We start from the raw sequence: 24,247 nt of genomic DNA, 5'->3' as shown, positions 1-24,247 counted from the left end.
AGAGAAGAGACGGAAAAAGATGTGCTCCGGACCGTCTCTCTCCGATCGATCAGTCGAGCCTGTTAAACAGCCGACGCATCGGTGGCAGAAAGGTATAGCTTAACCACTTCACCTGGAATAACATCTTCGACTGGCCAAGCTTATCATGCATCGTAAGTATTTCGTGCGTTACACGTTGTTCTCGTTTATAGTCACTTATACAAGTATCAAAAATAATTAGTAATGATACAGAGTCAAATAATTCGAATAATTATTTAAATTGGCTTGTGTTTGAATCATTTCTGTTTAAAGCAAAAGTTAACATAATAATTTGTGTGTATTATTTTTGAATAACGTAAATTTCTGAAAAAAAAAGATGTCTAATGTCTTTAAAAAAGATCTCAACTATTTTGTACGATAAAACGTGCTATTACATCCGTAATACAGTCAGTTGTGATGCAGTAGCGCATTCACGATTTTCTTAATCATCGCGTCACTAGCATGACGAGAATATATTTACACTTCATAGCTCGTACGTGGCAATAAAATCTGATGAAACTCGCGCGGCTTGGTGTGCCGCCGACAGCGATCGCTTTACCGCCGATATGACACACCGATCAATATTATAGGTACCTGTTCGTTTCATATTCTTCGGTTAGAATAATAAAAGTAATTAGAAATTCTAACGATACTGCGATGCTATTGTATGAGCTATCAATACGCGAAACTTTCGTTTTCACATCCCGGATACTGTACACCAATGATGCTTTCATATGACGAATGTAAGTATTTCCAATTTCTTTTTATCTGTATCATAATATATTGATATATTGATTACTTATTTTCATCATATAAGCTACATCGTAAATGTTGCAAATTCTTTTATAATAAACATATATAATATAATATTTTTAGTATCAGTTATAGTTTATAATAATATTTTCAAGTTATTATTATAATTACTTTTTATAATCAATGTTTAATAGTATCACAGTTATTTTTTTCACATTTATATAATACATTTACATCATACTATTATTTTATTTCAATATATTAATATATTAATATATTAATATTCAATATATTAATATTAATACAGATGTCTTTCTTGCAAATATATATACGTATGTATATGTAATATGTATACATACGATAGTAATTTCATTCATAATGATCACACGATCAATCGATATAATAATTTTGCGGACACGTTATGCCTTTTCGATGTCGACCACGCAATTACTTACAGAAGAAATTTATTGTTTAATTCTAATGAATCATGGAAGTCATTGGTAAACACGCAACGTTACTGTCTTTGATCCCATTTATATTTTCATTTGTTTAATATGAGTTTAATATGAGGTTTCTCCATGAGAGATAATATGTTCTCCAGAGTAGATGAATTAACCGCGCGCGTGAATCCCTTTTTTTAATAAAAATCACTGTTCTACATCGTGCCGTTATCGAGATTATGACCAATGCAGTGTTTTAGTAACAGGATTACAAGTAATGTAATGTAGATATTTGCAGTACTGTTTCCACGCGATAAACGGTTGAATAACCGATACGTAAAATGAATTAGATTTGGGAGTTATTCTAGTATCTTTTAAACATTTCATTTTTCATACAATACTTTTTCGTGTGATACATATTTAAAAAATCATTGCTTCTAGACAATATGGTTGTATCAATATTTGACAGATTGCGCGGTTATTTTAAAACGCACCATTTTTTGATCTCGTATAAATATTGAGATATTTACTCTTTTGAAACAATCTCGAAAATATTTTTCAAGACCTGTTTATTCTAGGCAGCTTTATAATCCGTATAGTCCAGCGGTTACAAGCACGATGCAAAGGCGCGTTTGCAAATTTACTTTGACGGTACAGAAAGTCGCCCGACGAGAGATTCTGCGCTTTGCAGATTCTCTTTGCAGAAAATATTTAATACGGAGGCTTCCAACTATTCGCTTCGACGCGACATATCGAATCGTGCGGCAATAATTAAACACGATGACGCCGAACACACTTATTTTTACTGTATATGAATCGAGGATTTATTTACAAACGTGAGTTGTACACGTAATTCGAATATAAGTCATATTCAGCAATGGGAAATAAAAAAATTAATATTGCTGAATTGAATCGTAAATTATCGTTGCACCGTTGCGTTGATCGTTCGTGCTCGAAATTCGCGCAAACAAGGCGTTTCGCCCGCGCAGTTGAGTTTTTCAATATTATATGTAAATTACATGCATCGTTTGTCGGGATTATATCGAAATTTGTATAATTTTAATAGCCGTTGTCGAGACGCGCTGTTTTTTTTTTTGCCATTGTGGATGAAAAGTTCGATAATTGTCAGACTCTTTTATTTTCCGACAGAAAGTAAATCCGCATTCGCATTAAAAGAATACTCAGAGAAAAAGAGAGCGGGGATCGTCGATGTGTATCTACGTCGTTGAATCTCGACAGAGTTACACGCCCCTGGGATTGACGCCATTGACCCAACTTCGGGAATCCTCCTTTTCATTAGTCCTTTCTCAACGACAACGTTCCCATCTCATCCACTCCTCTACAAGACCACCGTATAGATAGCCTATTTACGATCGATTTGATATCAAGTCACACACAAAACAATTGCTTTTGTGGCATACAAAAGCGCTTTGTACTTTTTACCTTACAAAGATATTAATAACTAAATTTGCGTTTGGTAACACTGCTTGTGTTTAATTAAACGTATTACAAAATATCGCTTTGTATACCTACGTTACAACGAAACATACGTTTTATACGATGACGTAAACTAATTACGTGATTAAATGCTGAACGAATCTCGATGAAATGGAAAGAAAAGTGTGCGAGGACGCCTTTTCGTATCGTTCTACGCGTTGTACCAGTCATCTCCACTTTTCAATTCTTAAAATCTTGCTTCGCAGGGCAAAGCAACGCTTTTCTTTGTCAGATTTTTTCATATAAAAACGTACTCAATGAGAATAATTTTGTCAGTATTAGAATTACTGGAGAGCTGGAGAGTAGTACAACTGAATAAACACCATTAGTTGAATTTGTCATTACAATATGACCATCATTGAAACAAAATTTTATTAAATGTTGAGAGGTATACGCAATAGCATACCTTACTATCTTTCCATCATGCGAATCTTTATCTACTTCTTCTTTTGTTGCTCGTGTTTGAAAAGAGAGAACGTTTGAAGAAGACGTAAGTCTCCCATCAACGATCGAGACTTCGTAATTTGAGATCCAATGACATTTTCTATTCCGCAAATGCGAAATCAACAAAATACCATGAAGTACGCACGCTTGGTCGGCGATACGACGAAATATTTTACGGCATTTTCTTTTGTTCGCCAGCCAACAGATCGCGAGACGACGCGACGGGAGCGCGCCATGAAAAAGGATTCTCCGAGAAAGTCTCGCGCTGATGAAAGTGCCGTTTTTTCCACTTCTTATTAAGATCTTCTAGACAATCAATAGTATTAGCTGAACTATATACTGCACGTATGCGAAAACACGTGCTGTTGTTCGCGATTTACCATAACGTCGCGAGATAAAACATTTTACCTTACGTGCAGAATGTCGCTTAGATTTCGTGGCCCTATATAATAGCGTTTTCGACCGGGTAAAACCGAGTTGGGTTAATCCATCTCAGGTTCTTATTCTTCTAGAACTGGCTAATCACAGTTATTCCCTTCTTCAGAAGAATGGCTGTGATTGGCCTTATGACGTCATTAATCGCTCCCGGAGCGATTAAACCAGGCCGGTCGAAAACGCTATAAATTTGTGTGTTACATACGTAGAAAAGGAAGCTGCGTTCTTTTTTCAAAAACATCTTTTATAAAGCTCTCTCTCTCTCTCTTTCTCTCTCTCTCTCTCTCTCTCATCATTTTAGATGAATAATAATTTCGTTGCTCCTCAGTTATATTATATATTCATCGATTCGAACATAATAATCACACGCGTACTACAGTACGTAAATCACGAGGGATTTTGTGCTATCTTCTTCCCACATATGCATCTACATGCAACGTATGTGCGTACGTACGCGCGTGTAATCGTGATTTCATCGAGTCATGTCGCGTTACGTAATTTCGTCGGTTACGGATATCTCCGTTCTGTGTGGCGGCGGCACGGAAGAACTCGTCGAGAGATCCGAATAAAGGCAGATTCACATTCACGTTAAGTCAACGTCGCGTCGACGTGCAGAAGCGAAACACGCCAGATCGTATTTATTTTTCGCCGTTGAATATAACACGAGTATCTCATAACCCTTTTTGAACGTATTCATTCATGACCGATTTTACAGCATATAACTATCTTGTTATGATTACATAAATAATCAATAATAATCGTAAACTGATTTAAAACATAGCTTTCCATTACGATACATGACTTGGCATTTAGTGTCTTTCCGCAATTCATTTTTTATAAAAAATTACATTATTTGTGTGATGAACTGTTAGATATTTATGAGATGTTTTTTTATTCCCTCCTTTTCTCTTCTCCTTTTTCCTCGATCTACAGATTTTATTTCATTGTACATGCTCGCGTTATTCGTATAAACGCATACGTGCGTTTTTATCCCTAGTGGGATAAAGGCAACACTTTTTTGTCGATCTCCATCTAAATCATCGAGCGTCCAAAAAGCGGTTTCTCGGCTCGTCGCACGCGTTCCCCGCGTGCGCTTGCTCTCCCGCGTGTAATCATAATTTTCATCGTGTCATGTTGCAACATTACATCAGCAACCGCCGCCGCATTTATGTCCCGCGCGTCATCGTCTTCGGACACCTTCGGCCCGCATAACCGGTGTACATAATCGATATTGCCATACCGAAATGCCTTATAACACGAGTTATTGATTCGCAACTCCGCCTCTGCATGCCGGCGTGTACGCGCATAACGCGGCCATAATAAACTATCGTGTATATGCCATCCATCTCCCCCCCCCCTCTCTCTCTCTCTCTCTCTCTCTCTACTTTCTTCCTCATCATCACGTTGAGCTTAAAACGTTGCCCCTTAAAACTGTAGTAAAAGAAAGCTAGAAAAGCGGAAGAAAAAATTCAATTATTCAAAAGACAGATGGAACGAGCGATGTATCTTCACGTAGCCAATCTTGAGTCTTCAGAGTCGCTCTTGTGTCAGTCGCTAAATATACGACACGGAATATCGATCCCACAGCATCAAGCAATTCTCACAATATATTCTTTTCCGTAATGCAATTATCTCACTATGAAATAGTAACGTACAATAAACTATATAGGTTTGCGAAGCAACACGCATACGCAAATCACGATTCTCATTTCGCAAATCCTTTCATTGTAAAAACATGATCGAGAGTGTGCGGCAAAATTAGGGTAAATACTTAATTCGCGACTATTCAATTTTGGCTAATATTGTTCATGAACTATAACAATCATGAAATAGAATCTTCCTTTCTTCATTATAACTATTAGTTTATGTTTTTATTAGAGTACATGCACACGCACGCACGCACGCACGCACGCACGCACGCACGCACGCGCGCGCGTGTGTGTGTGTGTGTGTGTGTACATATATGATGATAATAAAATTATAACGATATATTATCAATTGAAGTACAATTTCTTGTGCTTTTAATATATTCGATTATATCAATATATGTTTCTTCATTAATGAATTTTAAGTCCGAATTTTTGAGAACTAAATAAGCGAAAAAGTATATACTAATCTATTATAAAATACTACGCGGCAGTGGAAACAGCCTTGCGGCTCTACTTTCTATTGCGTCACAGAGAAGGATGAGACCTTCGCATGCCGGCGCATTTTGATGTTTCGTTTCTGCGCATTATTTTTCAGTTGGCGACACGAGGCAAAGTAAAATATTCGTTTTAAGAAAAAGGAACTCCAATCATCGAAGTTAATTCTTGTAAAGACACATGTATGACACATACATATGTCGATGTCGATATAAGTATGATATAGCAACTAATTTCTTAAAATAACGTACAGGATAAAACCGCATTTTAAATACCCTTTACGGCCTTTACTTACTCTTCGTAATGTTCCTTATAATCAAATAAATTATTATATTATCAAATAAATGTGCAATTCTTGCGCGAAGGTTTTATATGTGTATCTCGTTTAATAATAAACTTTAATAAATACTATTAAAGTTCATTGAGAAAAAAATCGGATGCATCTCAACTTAACCTTTTATATATAATATTTACAACAAAAATCTATATATAACATGAATTTTTGCAATTTTTTAAATACATCTATCGTCTTTTCTCTCTATACATTGCTTTCTCTAAATCCATTCAAATTTTATATGTATGGCATTCTTTTAATTCGATACTTTTACTAGTAAAAAAAATGCTATAGAATTTAATGAATAATTTGCACATATTATACGACAGTAAACATACATTTTTAAATTAATTGGTTTTTCATCAAAAGGGAACCAAATTTTATGATGATCTAGTGCTCGTTCTTTTGTAGAATTATAAATTTCGTCGATATTTAGTTTTATATGCAACTAGCAACTTACAAATAACAAATAAATTATTATTACCATTTTAAAATATGCTTTATTCCTTGTATGCGTTATGCGAATTGACTTAATCGATATGTTAATAATTATTATTAATCTGTAAATCGTTAAACAATATGGTAAAAAGAAGAGATAGCTCTAACATCGACACGAGGAATCACTATAGTCTCGAATATTTGAACGAAACTCGCATTCTCTAGAAAGATCGCTCTTTCGTACTTAGAACTATTTTATCTGTCGTCGATACACGCTTCTCTTGTCTCATTCCCACTTCCTATCTTCAACTCATTGTTCGCTTTTGCTTTTTTTTCATCAAAAACATTTTTGCCAGATAGTGCCGGAAAGCGCGCGCACAGCTTTTACACAGAACATCCGGCGCATTTTACATCCCTGCGGCAATGATGAAAATTCATCGCGTAGACTTACATAAATATTTCCATTATGGTTCTTTTCACTCTTTTATCTTTATTTCTCTCTCTCTCTCTCTCTCTGTCTCGTTCCTTTTTTCTTTTTTTCTTTCAAACACGCTGCGATAGATACCCTTTTACTATCAGGTACGTCACTTTTAATTAACGTTGTCGCGTGTCATTCGGAGCTATTTATTCCAAGTTGAAATTAACGATTGGACAATCGTGCCTTCGTGTTGCGAAAAAATGAGGAGAGAGAGAGAGAGAGAGAGAGAGAGAGAGAGAGAGAGAGAGAGAGAGAGAGAGAGAGAGAGAGAGAGAGAGAGAGAGAGAGAGGGAGAGAGAGAGGAAGAGAAGAAAAAAAGAAAAGTAGAGAGGGACAGAAAGTTATATGAGACGATTGTGAAACTATATTATTGATGTAATTATGTGTGTAATAGTTTATCTATGACAGAATAAATATGTAATTCATAATTATTGTAACACACATGCTACAAATTGCGAAATTCTTCTAGCGAATACGAGTCTATTTAAGTTGAGATTCTCTGTTAGTATTATATGTTATCAAAATATGCCAGGAAAATTGACAGCAATAATAATAATAATAATAATGCGTGAATTAATTGTGACAATATTCACGTATTTTAGCGAATTACTTGATTGCTTAGTGATTAGAATGCTTTTAATTAACTGCAGCTTTTAATTAAGAGTCACTTTTATTCCCGGACATAAAGGATATTGCTATTTGTGAATTGCAAAAGGTACAAGAAGAAAAAATTTATAATATTTTGCTGTACACACTGGTAGCTAGTTCGTTAATTATTGAATATCAAGCTATGTCAAATGTAACAGATAGTTCGAGCTTAAGTAAGAATATCGGTATCGTCACTGTGCTGTGATATTGTGTGATTTCTATGCAAAACCAATGTGAATGAACTTCTGAGGGTCCTTGGAATGAGAGCGAGTCGGAATTGAAACAATATTGCATTAGAGAACTAGTGGCGCGTCCTTGATTCGTCTCAATTAGGCCAATGTTTCATTGCGTATTAACACATTAACGATCGAGGAATCGTTGGTCGGTCTGCTTTTCCAGTAGTGAATATTCAATTAGTTTTGTCCGCGATCGCGTAATTCTTAATCGGTCGCGGAATGCTAGACCAATCAATTTCCAAATAATTTATGAAAAAAAAACATGCGACAGTTTGTACAACTTTTGTTAGGATGGTGTGTACAAACGAAAACATTGTTTTCGCCATTGTAGTACTCTCATTCGGGACTTGGTCGCGTCGGATATGTCGTTAAAAATCGTGAAGAAAATATCATTTTCCGCAGGAAAAGGCAACCTGACGCGTTCACGTACGCGCGCATTTTCCATGGTTTTCTATCCCTTTTTTTCATTTTAAACTATCCTTTTGATACAAACTTCGGCAATCCAGCTGTTGAAACTTCCAGAACCATTTATCAGGGTACTTTTTTGTTTTTATTTCTTTTTTTTACGGTTACTCGTGCGACCGTCCGCATAGCATCTTTTTTTTACGTAACGCTCGGTCAAAAGCGAAGTAATGTGAAAGTAGCTCAGGAAATAAATATTCTGTCCGCATGGGGGGATTATGCGAAACCGCGGGTCACGTATATAAAACTCGACGGCCCTGATGAAATCTCGGAAGAAATGGCAAAACTGTTTTCATATCGCGAGACTTCTTATGATTATGCGAAAATTTATAAAAGACGGTTTGACACGTTTATTGTACTCGAGTGTATATTTTTTTGCCTGTCTAAACTATACATAAGTGTATAAATATTTACGAGTAGACACCCCCCCCCCCTCCAAATCATATTTATTTTAAACGTATTTATTTTAAATTAATAATTTTTGAATAAAGCAAAAAAGACTGTCGTTTGAAATCGTTTGGTGAAGAAACGAAAATCACATATAAACTTATCTTATCTAAATCTAAATTTAACAATGATTAGAAATCGGTCATCAAGAGCGATAAATGAAACAGTTTATGTACATTTGTCAATGTACAGATTACAAAGACTGTGTTCGTTAAGTTTACTTAAGGCCATCACACACACTTTCCGTAAGACGTAACAATAAGATTTCAATGTATTGGATGACCATAACTGTAATCGACTGAATACAATACGTGACTGGTCGAAATCTTACTGTTACGTTTTACGAAAAGTGTGTGTGGATGACCTTTAGAGATATAAAGTTTGACAAACAAAACGTAAAGATTGAATATGATAATACAAATATTATAGTTAGTCATGATAAAAATATACCTTTTGCCAGGGTTGAGAACGTTACCTTAAAAAAGTAACACGTTACCGTTACCGTTACTTAGAAAGTAACGATTCGTTACTTTTTTCGTTACTTTTTTGAAATGCTAAAGTAAAATGAGATTATAAAATTACATTATTTAATAATCAATATTAAAACTTAAAATTTTAAACTAGTTTCTATATAGCAAGCTTTTTTTATATTAAACTCAACTAATAATTATACTAATTCTTTATATTAATATCTCTATTTTTTTAGTATACTTATCTTTATAAGAATTTATATTGTAATTCACAAATGTCATTTTGTCAAAAATTTTTATTAAACTTTGTTTTTAAAAATTAATGTCGTTATTAAGCATTCCAATATTCACTTTCAGTATTAAAAATCTATAGTTCACGTTTCATATACTATAGACTTTTAGTATTAGCAGTGACTATCGGAATGCAGCCTAAGATATAAGGTAGAGAATATTTTTCAAACATATATTTAAAATATATTATAAAATATGAAAATAAATATTTTATAATTGCATTTATTGCACGTAACCTATAATTTGACAGATAGGTTATACATTGCATGTATTTGCGTATTGAAGACGATTTAGAATCGAATTTTAAATCTCAAAATAAAAGGTTCACACATTGTATCAACAGGGATATTTCAACAGGGCATTCTCATGTGACATTGACTTCCAGCCCCCTATATCGGAATATTGTTATCCAATCAAGAATAATGCGCGCGACCAGCGCGCGTTCTATTGAACAGATATAGGGAACTAAAGTAACGATAAAAGTAACGGCTGAATTCGTTACCGTTACTGTAAAAATGTAACGACGTTACAGTTACCGTTACAGACATAAAAAAGTAACGATCGTTACCGAAAAAAAGTAACGAAAACGGTAACGCATTACTTCCCAACCCTGCCTTTTGCTATAAAACTATTACAATTTTTTTTAATTTTATGTATTTTGGAAATAAATATCAATATAAAATTAAAAATTATCTTTCGAAATTATTTTTGAATACAAAGCAAATTAACGAAACTGTTAATAATTTATTCAGTATTCATTTATTCATATATGTCTAATTTTAAGTTATATTAAACAACCATTAATGTAGTGTTTTATCAGAAGCACAATTCAAGCAGTAAGATAATATCACATCGTTGATTCGTTACATCGTAAACATATACTGAAATTTAAGAAGAAAATGGAATGAGAAGCATCGATTTCTCGTGGTTCATAATGCACATTTGAAAATAAATGCCTTTTAATAGTCACTCAAAATCTATGACCGGGAGTTAAACATTTGCTCATTCTCAGTAGCCATACCAGTGCAAGCGCTGCATCGCGCTAGTGCACAGACTCGTTTGCACCCATCCAATCATATACATATACAGCATGAGTATGCGCGCGCGCAGTACGTGTGTCAGTGCACAGATAAGTTCACCTTTAAAACGAGCAGGTATATGCAATATATATTCGCAAGCCTGGCGCTGCGAAAGTACAGATACGTATGTGTGACGCAAAACACCCGGTTCTAAGAAAAGAATTGACTAGCAAGTCATAATCTTTGTGTAAAACATATTTGTACATTTTTCGACGAAAGTACAGTAGGTTATTAGATAATATCTGACTATACAAATTTGTCTCGCTAAGCAATTTAATTTTTTTATTGGTTTAGATTTTGTATGTAGGTTTTTATAATGTGCATAGAAAAAGAATTATGAAAAAGAAATCCGTTAATATTAAATGGTAAACTTAATTCTTACCATTTTTTTGTCACAAAAATTGATTTGTTTTTCGAAGGAAAGATGAATAAATACCTTAATCAAAGTAATTTCCTCCATTTTCTAACACTTTTTCCCATCTCTTCGGCAATAAGACAATCCCACGACGATAGAACACATTGTCTTTCGAGGTGATCCATTCATCCACCCATTTTTGGACTTCTTTGTAACTGGAGAAGTGTGTGTTCGTAAGTGCGTGTTGCATCGACCAGAAGAGATGTTAATTTAATAGTGCCAAGTCTGAAGAATACACTGAATGCGTAGAATTTCTTATTTGAGCTCTAGAAGTGTCTGCTTCACGCTTTTCGCAACATTTCGTCGAGTGTTATCATGCAAAAGAATGACTTTGCGTCAATTGTTAGCTATGGATGATCTTTTTTGCATCAACTCGTCACTCGGCATAATTGCTGTTGGTAGCGATCAGCTATAACAATTTTATTTGGATACAAGAGCTCGTAATACAGCACGCTCTCCTGGTCCCACCAAATGCAAAGTAAAGTCTTATGCCCGTAAATATTCCTCTTCGGCATTGAAGCGGATGCAGGTTGGCCGGGGTCCACCTATGATTTTCTCCGTTTGGGATTATCAAAATAAATCCACTTTTAATAACCTAGGCCTACAAAAAATAAAAAAAAAGTACTCTGCGCCTTGAACCAGAGCAGGCTATTTCCATGTACTTTGATCTGCTAAGAACCAGTTGGCAGTTTTGCTCCACCACATCTCGGTTTTTTCTAACTTCAAAAACATCTTAAAAATTATAAAACCTGGGATTTCGGACTTTTACTCCTACAAACATTAAACTTTGTAATCCAATATATTTTAACTAATCATTTCTAATCTTAGGACTCTCCAATAAATATGACCCTCCTATTACTCGATAACCTATTAATAGCAAATCCCATTACCCTATAATCCCGGGAATTCGATGCAAATGACGAGAAAAATTCTAACATAATACTGTAACTTTGACATTACAAACTCAATAACTGCATGAACTCTTAGATGTCCAATTACACTTTGGAATCGTTCTCTCTGTTCTTCACTGTATCTCCAAGATTTTGTGGGAAGTAATCGATATGTGAATGGAGAAAATGTAGCTTGAGATTCATTAAACATCCTAATGCATGGAAGTTTTTCACCATATCAGTTACTAAGTCTTTATAGTCTTCACTTCTGTAATTACCCAAGAAGTTTTCGACTACCTTCTTAAAACTAAGTTATGCAACTCGTTTTTTGGCATTCATTGTATCAAGAAATCCTTGATTTCTTAAAGTAAAGGACATCCCGTATTGGGAATTTCCCAGGATGTCGCTTTATCCTATCGAACGGGATCTCCTCAGATCTTTAATTCCCGTATCGGAATTACAAAACCTGCTGCCTCAGAGGATGCTGGAGATGGTTATAATGTCAAAGTTATGTAGTATATGTAATCAAGTCATGTAGTCAACAGTATCATGTTAGAATTTTTCTCGTTGTTTGCATCAAATTTCTGGGGTTATAAGATAATTTGCTATTATGGGTTATCAATTCATTAACAGGTCATAGGGTATTTATTGGAGAGTTCTAAAATTAGAAATGGTTAGTTAAAATATATTGGATCACAAAGTTTAATGTTTGTAGGAGTAAAAGTCAGAAATCCCAGATTTTTCAAGTGTTTTTTGAGGTTAGAAAAAACTAAGATATGGTGGAGCAAACCTGATTCGTTTTTAGCGAGTCAAAATACATGAAAATAACCTCGTCTGGTCCAAGAGGATACTTTTTATTTTTTGTGGGCCTGTGTAAGCGATGTGTTTTAGCTGCGGTTTTCTTGAAGTCGAAGTAGTGAAGAAGCACATGTCGGAAAAACAGCTTATTGCTGTCCATTTTCAATCAATTGGAAAATCTCTTTGGCTTCGAGAAATATAATCTCTGAGGACTTTTAACTATATAAGTACTTATATAATCAAAAGAAGACTAAATCACTTTCAATAATGTATAACTACAAAAGACATGCGACTTCACCATCAAAACTCATTAGTGTTGGAACCAGCGCTTTCTAGTAGCGAGCGGCAAGAATTAAGTTTACTACTTAATAAATACATTATTTTTATTTTTTCAACAAAGAATACATTTACACATACACACGCACATCCTTTTCTTAGAAATATATTCTAATTCAGCATTTATATATATACATTTCTTATACTATATTCTTTACTCTTTTAATGTTTGTATAAAATAAATATTGATAATGACATTAATCGATAAACATCGTCATGACACAGGTTAATAATATAAATTTTATAATATAGAAAGTTTAAATCAATTTTATTAATTGTGTATTTATACATACATTGATTTTAATAACAAGCAATTTTAGCATTCAATGAATTTTCTTGTTAAATTTAATAGAATGATTTCTAGTCCGTACAATTTGATGCGATGCAATAGTAATGCAGTCTGGCTAAAATCGATACGCGCATCAGCCATATATCTATTCGTAGCAAAGTGCATTTTCGCGAGGCTGTATGGTTGGTTCCTCTTCCATGATATGCGGATATTCTCTCTGTACAGAATAAACTTTACTGCAGTTACTGACTTGTTCATAAACAAAAAGCTTTCTTAAAAGTCTTTTTTACTTCTCGTATACAAGCTACTCTTTGAGATCCATGAATATCTCTTCTCATCCATTTTCAAATAATTCGAAATCAATAACTTATTGTTAGTACTCATGTTGGATTCAAAAAAATAAATTTGATGACTCTATGTGAACCACGTTAAACTAGGTTCAATTAGATAACTTTGTTCGCATTGTAAGATTCGAAGAAAGAGATGCATTTTAATTCACGAAACACTACAAGAAGCAGTTTTGTTTTTGTCAAGTGACACGAAATATGTGACGAAAATACTGTTTTTAAATTACTCATGTGGCAAATGATTATTTTGGTGAGTCAATAATAATCCTCTATTTTCTATAATTACAATCACAAATATATATATTGACAAACGTAACTTGCAATTATTCATATTTTCATTGGTTTTACATATGACCTATTATTTCTCTCTGTCTCCCTCCCCCCCCTCTCTCTCACGCACGCGCGCGCGCGTACCAAACATAATTTTATAAACCACAGATTATCCTGAGCAGATTATCAACGGTTTCATTACATTCAATGAAGAATGTCATTTACTGAGAAATAATTAATGGCATGTAAATATAAAATTAAAGTAGAAAATAGCAATAACATAATGATAGATTTCAAAAATTTTGTAAACAATATTTTTCTTTTTTACATTTGATCAAATATATCTTGTTAAATTGCAGCTACTATTGTTCAATGATCATGTATAACAAGTATAATTATGGTTCTTTTATATTTTATTTCGTATATACATACGCACACGTGATTTCATTATTTTTATTGCGATAAAATAAAACGATTCTAATAAGCAATTAATTGGAAAATAATTATTAATACAGACAATAACGCTGCAAGTAAAAATACAAAAAATTTCACCAAGCTTAAATCTCATAAAAAAATTTTTTTAAGTAGGATTGGACTCTAAAAGTCCGAAGATAGAAAAAAGTCAGCAATAGTGACATACTTTGTTTTCTTAAATATTTCTTAAACAAAAAGCTGAAAATAAAACTTTTAAAATGTAAATGTAAGCTAGAAAGTGTCTTCTATCAGATGGTGTAATAATTTTTAAAATATTTATTATTTTGTATTTTATAATAAATGTTTTTGCAACACAATCAAAAACAAACATTTAAAAAATTAGACCCCAAAAATGGCATAATAGGCTACATTTTCCTTTTCTTTTTCTTTAACGTGAGTCATTTGTACAAAATATTTACAAGTTAATATACATAAGGATTTCTAGAAGCCTTTCACTTCAATGTAAAACATTTTTGTCGATTATACAAATACCTTATTCTGTTCCGCAAGACACAACATGTAACGCAACTGCATATAAATGCTATATTCGGTTAGATTTATTTTTAGTGTATTTTATATAGAAAAGAGCCTTAAATAAAATATAAAAATTTTATTTTTTAATACTAATAAACACTATTCCTTTAACAAGTCTATCCATTGAAAAATATAACACTAGGCAGTATTAAATTGACCAGTAATTATTAGTTATTTTGTGTATTAAAAGTATTAACAACAGTGCTTTTAATAATTAAAATAAGTGTTAATTACTGGTTATTTTAATACTGTTTAGTATTACAATTCTATGAGAAGGGAAGCAGATCATGTTCTTATTAGTATTATTATAGTGTGCAGTGCAATGTTTAGTTTCCGAAAAATAAAAGGATGTTGCTTTAGGAAATCAATATTAATAACCTTTTTCTATAGAAGAAACAATAAATATCATATTCACTTGATAAATTAAATGATTCAGATAATTACAAAAAGGTAAGCAAGTAACCAAGTTAAATAGCAAGCGAGTTTGCTTATTTCAACAAAAGTATTTATTGGAAATAGGGTTATTGGGCCTCTTTTAAGAAAAGTAATCAAGTAACTTAACTATTTGACCACGCTCTCTTTCTCTCTCGATCTCCTGTAAATACGATTACGGTTAAGAAAGTCATAAAGAATTGAATACGGCCCTGGCGAACGGGCGGTTCTGTCGGCCAGGTGGTCCAAGCCAAACACCATGATATCGTTCTTCTTGCGGACATTTATGCTCCGCTGTGCTGCCGGATGAACGAACGAACGAATGGACAGGTGTGAATCGTGGTGTCCATGGCGCAATGTGCGCACCGACCGACGTGTCGCGCGCGCTTACAACGGACGTGTGCCACGTGTACAAGTTAACGATGATGAAAGTGAGTGAGTGAGTGAGAAAAAGAGAGAGAGAGAGAGAGAGAGAGAGAGAGAAAGAGAGAGAGATTATTCACATACAGCGCTGTTGAAACAAAAGAATCACATTCATGTACGTGACACTTTCTCGATGTTTATTATTATACTTTGTCAGTCCACTTAGGATGGGCAATTGTTGCAATTTCGAAAGTGCATAGTTCTTCATTTCTTTTAATGCAATCGCATATTCTATGTGACATAACGCATGGTGAGGTAAATATCTACCTAAACTTTTCCCTTATCTAGTAATATAGATCGTGTTCTAATGTTAGATAAACCATTAGAATACAAATAATTGCTATAATATCTTTTTCCTATTATTTAATTTATACTTTATACTTTACTAAATTAAATAATATAATCGTAGTCGAGTGCGTGAAGCTAACATAGTATATCACTAGTATATGTATATACTAGTTCTCTATGGCTCTATGGTATCTCCATTCAACGTGCTAAAAATAAATAATAGGTTCGCTCAGCTTAGGTATTTATTTTTAGGCAACGTTTATGGTTACTGAAATACAATTTCAGTTTAATGTTTAAATACAGATTTTATTTTATTACTTTCGCAGCTGTACACTGTTAACAGAACTATTTAATTATGACTATTCAATTATGGCATATTAATGAAATCTATAAATATGTAATTCGATTGCAAAAAATTTTTGATAAAATTTTATAAAAACTCTTTTGTAATGTCGTGTTTTAGATAAATATAACGAACATAATAAATATATATACATAATGAGAGAGTGAGAAGTAATCATACGTTTTTTGCGCAATAAAGATGACGATAAAAATAGTGATAAAAATCCTCAAAACTACATTAATTGCACATAACACTGCGCCTCAGGCCTAAAATATTAGGTCTAAAATAATCCATTTTAATCGCTTCTGAATCAACAATGCTAAAATACGTACGTAGAATCAAAAAATATTACAGAATAAACATTTACCGATGTTTACAAGCATGGAAATTTGTATATAAAGTAACCCTATAATTAACTTTGTATTTTCTCGATATAGTGCACTCTCGATTAATTGTACAGAAAACAAATTTTTTTGATAAAAATAAGTTGATGAATTAGAAAAAATAAAACAAGTTAAATGACTCTGTCTAACACTACTTAAGTGTTATTTAAATGAAAAAAAGGAATTTTTTATTGTTGTGTGTATCCTTCTATCCTTCTGTATCTAAAAAAATGCATGTAAAGTCGATTGCTCACATCTCTCGAAATTTATTGTTATCGCTTTTCCGCGATGTCGATTAGTTCTTTCGCTACGCTTACTTAGTGCGAGAGTAGCTGTCATTGCGATTGAATTTTGACAGCTGTCAAATTTATATAGATGGTTACCTATAGTGACCTATACAATTATCGTTGTAATTTATTTGTAAAAAGTAAAAAGTAAAAAGTTAAGTAGTGCGAAGCGAACCTATTCCTTTAGACATCTGTGATGTCTAGTTATTATAAATATAATGGTAACAATAATAATTATTGTAATCAAAAAAAGAAAAGAGAATAGAAAGAATGTTTATACTAAAATATTCGAAACACTCATTTTATTTCCTGGAAATTTTAGATATATGTGCACGAAAACGAAAAGGGATTAAGATTATGTTAATATGTGAGAGAAAATTTAGATATTTGCCGCAGAAAGTTAAAAACGCAGCAGATTATTACAGTTAACAAATTCATGATGCTAGTTTTTGTCATATGTTACGTAGTTCATAAAACTTTATAATCCTAATCTGAGACGCGACATATCTCAATAAAAACAGTACAATCGTATAGGAAAATAAACGTTACGAGAGAATCTAAACAGCATTTCGTTTAATACTATGATAGAATTCTCCGTAATATTCACGAATAAAGAAGAAGAAGAAGGAATCATGATAACGTGGTTATAAATGAATAATCCAGATGCGAATGAACATATGAAAAGAAAAGATGAACTCCAGAATGTACAAGCGTGAAACCATCTCGCAGTTGCAACCGTGCGCAGTTGCAACAAAAACGAGTTTAAATCTAGCTCAACGAATGATCAGTTTTTCTCAGGAACTACGTATCTCTTGATTTGATTAACAAGAGAACCTTGTGAACTCGTAAATTCTAATTTTAATGAAACTTGGTATAAATGTAGAGGGGGTAAATACATGAATTCAGAAATTTTCAATCAAAAATGGTTTGAAGGAATGAAACCACCTCAAGGTAGAAAAATTTTTGCCTTTTCTCAATATATCTCGTAAAATATTAATATTTTTATGAATACCATAGTTAAATAGAGGTATTTATGCTGTAACACTTCTGTATAAAAATACAGAAGTGTTACAGCATAAATACCTCTATTTAACTATGGTATTCATAAAAAAAATATTTTTAAAAAACTTATTTTTTCAAAAAATAAATAGCATGGTTAAATAGCGATATTTATGCTGTAAAACTTTTGTATAAAACATTTTTTTATATTTTGTTTAGTTATTTTGTTTACGAGATATTTCAAGAAAAGGTAAAAATGTCTTTATCTTCAAAAGGTGATTTTACCCCTTCAAAACATTTTTGAACCCAAACTAAAAATTTATAAATTCATGTATTTACCCCCACTACATTTATGCTAAGTTTCATTAAAATCCGAATTTACGAATTTGCGAAATTCCCTTGTAAGTTATATCAATATTTTAATCACATAAAATTTTCAGAAATTTGCAACATGTATTATTATATGATTATACAAATAATAAAAATTTATTTTAACATATATTTAAGAGGTACCTGAAATTAATAAGGCCCATTTATTTTATTTTTTAAAAGCTATTTATAAAGAGATATGATATTGAAACCAATATAAACCAAACAGATATGCTTGTGTGAAGTTAGCACTGCATCTTCAAAAATTGGAAATTTTATCAAGATTACTATTTGCAGCCCAAAGAGTATTAGGGCTATCACACACAAAATGACATAAGCTGCATAAGCATAGCATAAGCATAGCATCACCGTTGAACCAATCAGTTCTCAGCATAAAGTCGTCATATTGATATACATAAGATGCTTATTGGCCTAGAGCTCTTATGCTATGCATATGCAGGTTATGCCATTTTGTGTGTGATGGCCCTTAGAGTTCTTGATAGGTATTAGCAAGAGTATCGTCAAAATACTTAAAAAAAAATGACAATTTGAAAATATGAGGTGCTAACTTTCTGTGGCACCGCGACATGAAAAAAGTATTGTTTTAATGATCTTATCTAAAGTACTCGAAGAGTACTAGAGTTTCTGGTATATTTTAACAATAGTACCAACCGCCAAATATTTTTTGAAAATTATTAAAATTTGGGGACGGCACCGTAACATGAAAAAGTTATTGTTTAATGATCTGGAAGTACTCGAAGAGTACTAGAGTACCTGATACATTTTAACAATAATACCAATTATTAAATACTAACAAAAATTTTTGTTGCGTACACAAATTGTGCATATAAAATTAATAATATCGAAACATCATAAATACAATTGACAGCGTGTTCGGGATCGTGCGTGACGCCTGCATACATACATGACCATATTTGGACTTGTTTGTAAAGGCCGTCGTCAACAGCCATTCTTTTGTTTACAGACAACGCAAAATGAGAATTATAAAAAGCAAATTGAAGGTCGAAAAAATAGCATGTCTTTTTGTGAAGGGCACTCACTCTTGGTTCGTCCCCCGAGTAAGCACGGAATCATTCTCTCCGCGGTCTCGCAGTGAACGCTACGATCTCGAGTCGCGACGCATTACAAGACTAGTGATCATAAGATCTACGGATCTTTGACGAGATATCAGCACAGCCGTCACGCATCACATCGACTTGTGAGTGACTCAGAACGCGTGTGCTTCTAGGAGTTGTCGCCGATCTCAATCACATACGGCGACTCAGGGCATACGTGTTCCTAGGCGTTGTCGCTGTAAGATAGTGAGTACGCGATCGAAAGCTTCTTCGTTGTGAAAATAAACTGTAAAATAAAACGAACAATATCGCGGAGTGTATCAATAAACTAGCCATAAATGTGATAATAATTACGAGACTATTCATTCACAAACCTAAACGCGGCGTGGATGGCAAAACATTCGCGTTGATATCGCATAAACAATTTTTAAAGTTAACAGTTGGCACCTCATCTTTCGATAAAAGTAGCTGTAAACTCTATTGCCTTAAGTTTTACAGCTTCGTGTCTTAATAACTTTTGAAAGTACTCACTGGGGTGCCAAAACTACTCTAGTTAAAACGTCGGAATTGTGAAAAAATTTTATCTTTCTCGGGGACCAACTGTATCTAAGAGTGGCTGTAATTCCGTTTTAACTAGAGTATTTTGGACACCCCAGCGAGTACTTTCGAAAGTTATTAAGGCACAAAGCTGTGAAACATAAGCCAAAGGAGTTACTTTTATTGAAAGATGAGGTGCCAAATGTAAACTTCAAAAATTTTTGTTAGTATTTAACAATTCATACTATTGTTAAAATGTATCAAGTACTTTAGTACTCTTCGAGTACTTTCAGATAGAATCATTAAAACAATTTTTTCATTCTGCGGTACCATCCTCAAATTTTAATAATTTTTTTAAATATTTGACAGTTGGTATTATTGTTAAAATGTATCAGAAACTCTAGTACTCTTGAGTACCTTAAGATAGGATCATTAAAACAATATTTTTTTATGTCGCGGTGCTACGGGAAGTTAGCATTTCATATTTACCAATTGTCATTTCTCTAAGTATTTCGGTAGTACTTTTGCTAACACTCTTGCTATCAGGAACTCTAATACTCTTCGAGATGCAGTACTCTTCATAAAACTTTCAATTTTTGAAGATGCGATACTAACTTCACACAGGCATCAAGTATATTAATACATTTATGTATTATGATTTATATGTATTACATATGTTTATATATGTAAATTGAATGTTATAAATAAACTATAAAATAATATATGCTTAATAAAATTTGTATAAAAAACGGTTTATACATCTACTTTGTTACAAGTTTTTGTAAATAGTTTGCTGCCGGTTGTAATTTTCCTAGTATCTAGCAGGTATCTTTAGGTATCTATTTTCTTTATCTATTTTATAAATTCAAAAATAGACCTTATTCAGCTTAAGTATGTGATAACAGCTATTTCAATTCTTGCATGATACAAAACTAATGCACATACAATATTAATCGACGACATTGCATTAAAAATAATTTTGTCGTACTACGTCACTCATTTCGTTGAGCAAGCGAGTCTATTTACTCGCTTCATACATCTTGTTTTTGACATTATTAATGCACAATTATCTCTACCGCAATAAATCAGATTTTTGTCACATATTGATGACATCGTTTTCGAACAACGTGCAAGTCTTGCGAATACGAATTTGAATCTATTCTCCTGCATCGACCGTGTTCGTACGCGCGTTCATCAATTAATAAATATCTCGAGTTTTAGTCACTATGAATTGTTTTCTTTTTAAATTGCATTAATTGAAATATAATTTTTAAAGATATATAGTAGGTTTCACATTTCAAAATATTAAAAAATATTAAAAGTTTAAAAATTTTTCAAATTGTTTTATTATTTGAACATTTGAATTTCTGTATTTAAACATAAATTTCTTATGAGTTTAAAAGTTATTTTTATTTTAATCTTTTCTTCACTTTTGATTTTTATGTAAAACGCGTTTTGTAGTATTTATTTGTAAATTTGATGAGAATGTAACATTACAAGTTAAATAATTTTTTTTTACATACACCAATAAAACTCTTATAAATATTCGTGCTAAAGTTTATTTAAACCCATTTATTCATTTAAAAGCCATTTGTCTAAAAGTGCAAAAAATCTTTTTTGCTACATTAGCTATTATAAACCAAATTTTTTGTTACTTTTTTTCTTTGCAATTGGTTTCAGAGTTAAAAATGGAAATATTTACAACTAAAATTTTTTGTCATCAATTTGGGAAAAAACTTAAGAAGCTTGTAATTTTTTAATTTCGATAACTTTTAATTGTTATTGTATAGCCAAAACATCCTCAAACATTAGTTAAGTTAATTAAAATTAGTAACAAGTTCGAAGAAAAGATAAATTCATCCTATTTAAAAAGTGCAATAGTTAGCATTGCATTATAAAGTGTCCGAAAAGATCAGAATCCAACTTAAATACATTTGAACAAAGGTTTGGATATAAATTTATATTGGAAAAAAAACTTTATTAAAAAATTGTAAACGTTCAAATGATTTTTATCAATTGTTGTAATAATTTAATTTAAAATGTTTAAAATTTTTTTCTTCTACAAAAATACAGATACTTTTATTCGTCGAACTAATGACTGTCGAATTCTTTCGATTATTTCTCGAATATTTATTAAAATTATTCTAGGGATAATTATTCTATAGAAATATAAAGAGAATATAAAAATTTCATCACGATATAGTTGATTTTTAATGATGCTTAAATTAAGTTCAAATTAATTGCAGTGCAATTTCTTCAAACTTATCTCACTCAAAGGTAAAAAGCCCTATACTTTCCAAACTTTTCAAGAGATAATAGGTAAAGATTCCCTCTTTGTTCTTGCCAAATTTAAATTTTGAAAGGTGTTCGACATTGTCTCGCGGATCTGTGTGCGCACCTTCGAAGAAAGGCAGAAAGGGAGAAAGAAAATTGCGAAGGTCGTGCGCTCACCCTCGAGCAGGTGCCAGTCATCGTCGAGCGAGGCCAGTGCCTGGGCCTGATTGGCCTGTTGTTCGAAGTCGAGCATTCCGTTGACGTTCTTCGTTATGCTCTTCTCACCGTCCGACACTGATATCGTCGCTCCGTCGAGTTCCACGCCCCCTGTGCACTGTCTATCTCACTTTTGCTCACTCCGATCCGCGATACTTATCCAATCGCGTCAAATTTAAACTTGTTGCGAGTCGCGAACCGATCGACGTCGAAAGTGCTTAAGATCGGCGGAAAGAAAATTTCAGTGGGCCAGGAATGTTACTCTTGCGACAACTTTCCCCAACTAGAAAGGTTAATATCCGAGTGAATCTCTTTTGGCGCGAGGGAGTCCAGTCACTCCAGCTACTGCTCGATCGCGCGTTCCCCACTTCCCCTTCTCCCTCACCACTCTTTCCGTCTTCCTTTCTCTTCGAGATGGCCTCACTCTCCTCTGTTTACATTAAGTTTTCTTATCGGTTCTCAGCTACTATTCCCCAATCCCCACCCTGCGCTATATATCGACATAATCGCTCGACTTTTTCTCCCAAATTGACTCGTGCCCGAAAAGTCAGCTCGCATCGAGAGTCCTTCGAGGACTCGTTTGCTGCCGTTCATGTGCTTACAGCACATTCGCTCATCAGTGCTGTTCAAGGCAGCACATGAGAGACACGATTACATATGATGCATCTAAATCTCCCAGAAAATAGAAAGAATACCAAACAACGAAGGAGGAGGGGAGGAGGGAGAGAGAAATAGAGAATAAGAGTTTGGGAGAAAGAGAGACGTAACGTCCGAGAATAAATCCGAGGGAGAAGTTGAGAAAAAGAGAGAAAGAGAAAGAAATATAAAAAAGCTGATAGCGCGACGATAAACGCCGCTTACGTGCATTCGCGGCGGTACTCGAACCGCGACTGATTTCCCCTATCACTCCGTACTCAGCTGCCACCCACGATCCTCCCACCTCGCGCCACCTGCTCCACCGATGTCGACCTCCCCTCGCCACCAACCCTACCCTTCCCGCTCGCGGTGCCATCCACCCGCCACCCATCTTGCTCGGAGCAACGATGGAACGTCTGACCCGTTCTAACCCCCGTCATTCCTGCCCCTCCTCTCCTCTCCTCTCCTCTCCTGCGCGCGCGCTACTACCCTTTCTCGACGCGCTCTCACCTCTCACCTCTCTCCACTGCCTATATACTACTTCGGTGGACGAAGTGTGTCTCACCCATGGCAGTGTATACCGCATTTACTACCGTTTCCCCTCTGCTCCACCCCCTCTCGCCTTTCTCTTCGTTCATTCCTCGACGATCCTGGTTCTCTTCGTCCTACCAGTACCTCGAACCTGAGCATGGTCCACAGCTGTTAATGTAGAGAGAACTCCGCGGAGCACTCGTGAATCCTCTCTTCCGCTGTATTTCATGCTATCTTTCTTCCTCGTGAGAAAGAGAAAGCGAGAGAGAAAATTTGCTCGCGTCCAAACCTCCTTCGTTTCTCGCTCCTTCACGCTTTTTCGATCTTTCTTTGCACTGAATTCTCTTTTCGTCTTGGCCTGAACGTAAAATCGACAAGTAGTAAACGCAAGAGCTTATTACACGGTCACCTTACGCTGGGAATCACATTTATCGAATGTACAAAGTGTTGCACGCGATGAGAGGAAAATGTGTGTATTTCTTTTTA

The 24,247-nt window shown here is 33.8% G+C and overlaps 1 protein-coding gene and 1 long non-coding RNA gene across 2 annotated transcripts in view; both read right to left on the bottom strand.

Annotated features, from left to right (window-relative positions):
• Positions 1-23,501, bottom strand: part of LOC105833277 — a 120,431-nt gene extending 96,930 nt beyond the window's left edge. Inside the window, exon 1 of the mRNA XM_036284992.1 lies at positions 22,556-23,501. Coding sequence (XP_036140885.1) covers positions 22,556-22,631 — 76 coding nt within the window. The 5' untranslated portion in view covers positions 22,632-23,501. The remainder of the gene's footprint in view (positions 1-22,555) is intronic.
• LOC118644979 lies at positions 1,088-7,238 on the bottom strand. The gene is made up of 2 exons (XR_004962746.1): positions 3,115-7,238; positions 1,088-3,003 (listed from the first exon to the last, which is right to left on the bottom strand). It is a non-coding gene; the product is annotated as an uncharacterized LOC118644979 (long non-coding RNA).
• Positions 23,502-24,247: the final 746 nt, after the last annotated feature.

This window comes from Monomorium pharaonis, chromosome 3 (genome assembly GCF_013373865.1).
Source record: "Monomorium pharaonis isolate MP-MQ-018 chromosome 3, ASM1337386v2, whole genome shotgun sequence".
Lineage (NCBI taxonomy): Eukaryota > Metazoa > Arthropoda > Insecta > Hymenoptera > Formicidae > Monomorium > Monomorium pharaonis.
Note: the sequence above shows the minus strand (reverse complement) of the source record. Positions and strands in the feature narration are given on the sequence as shown.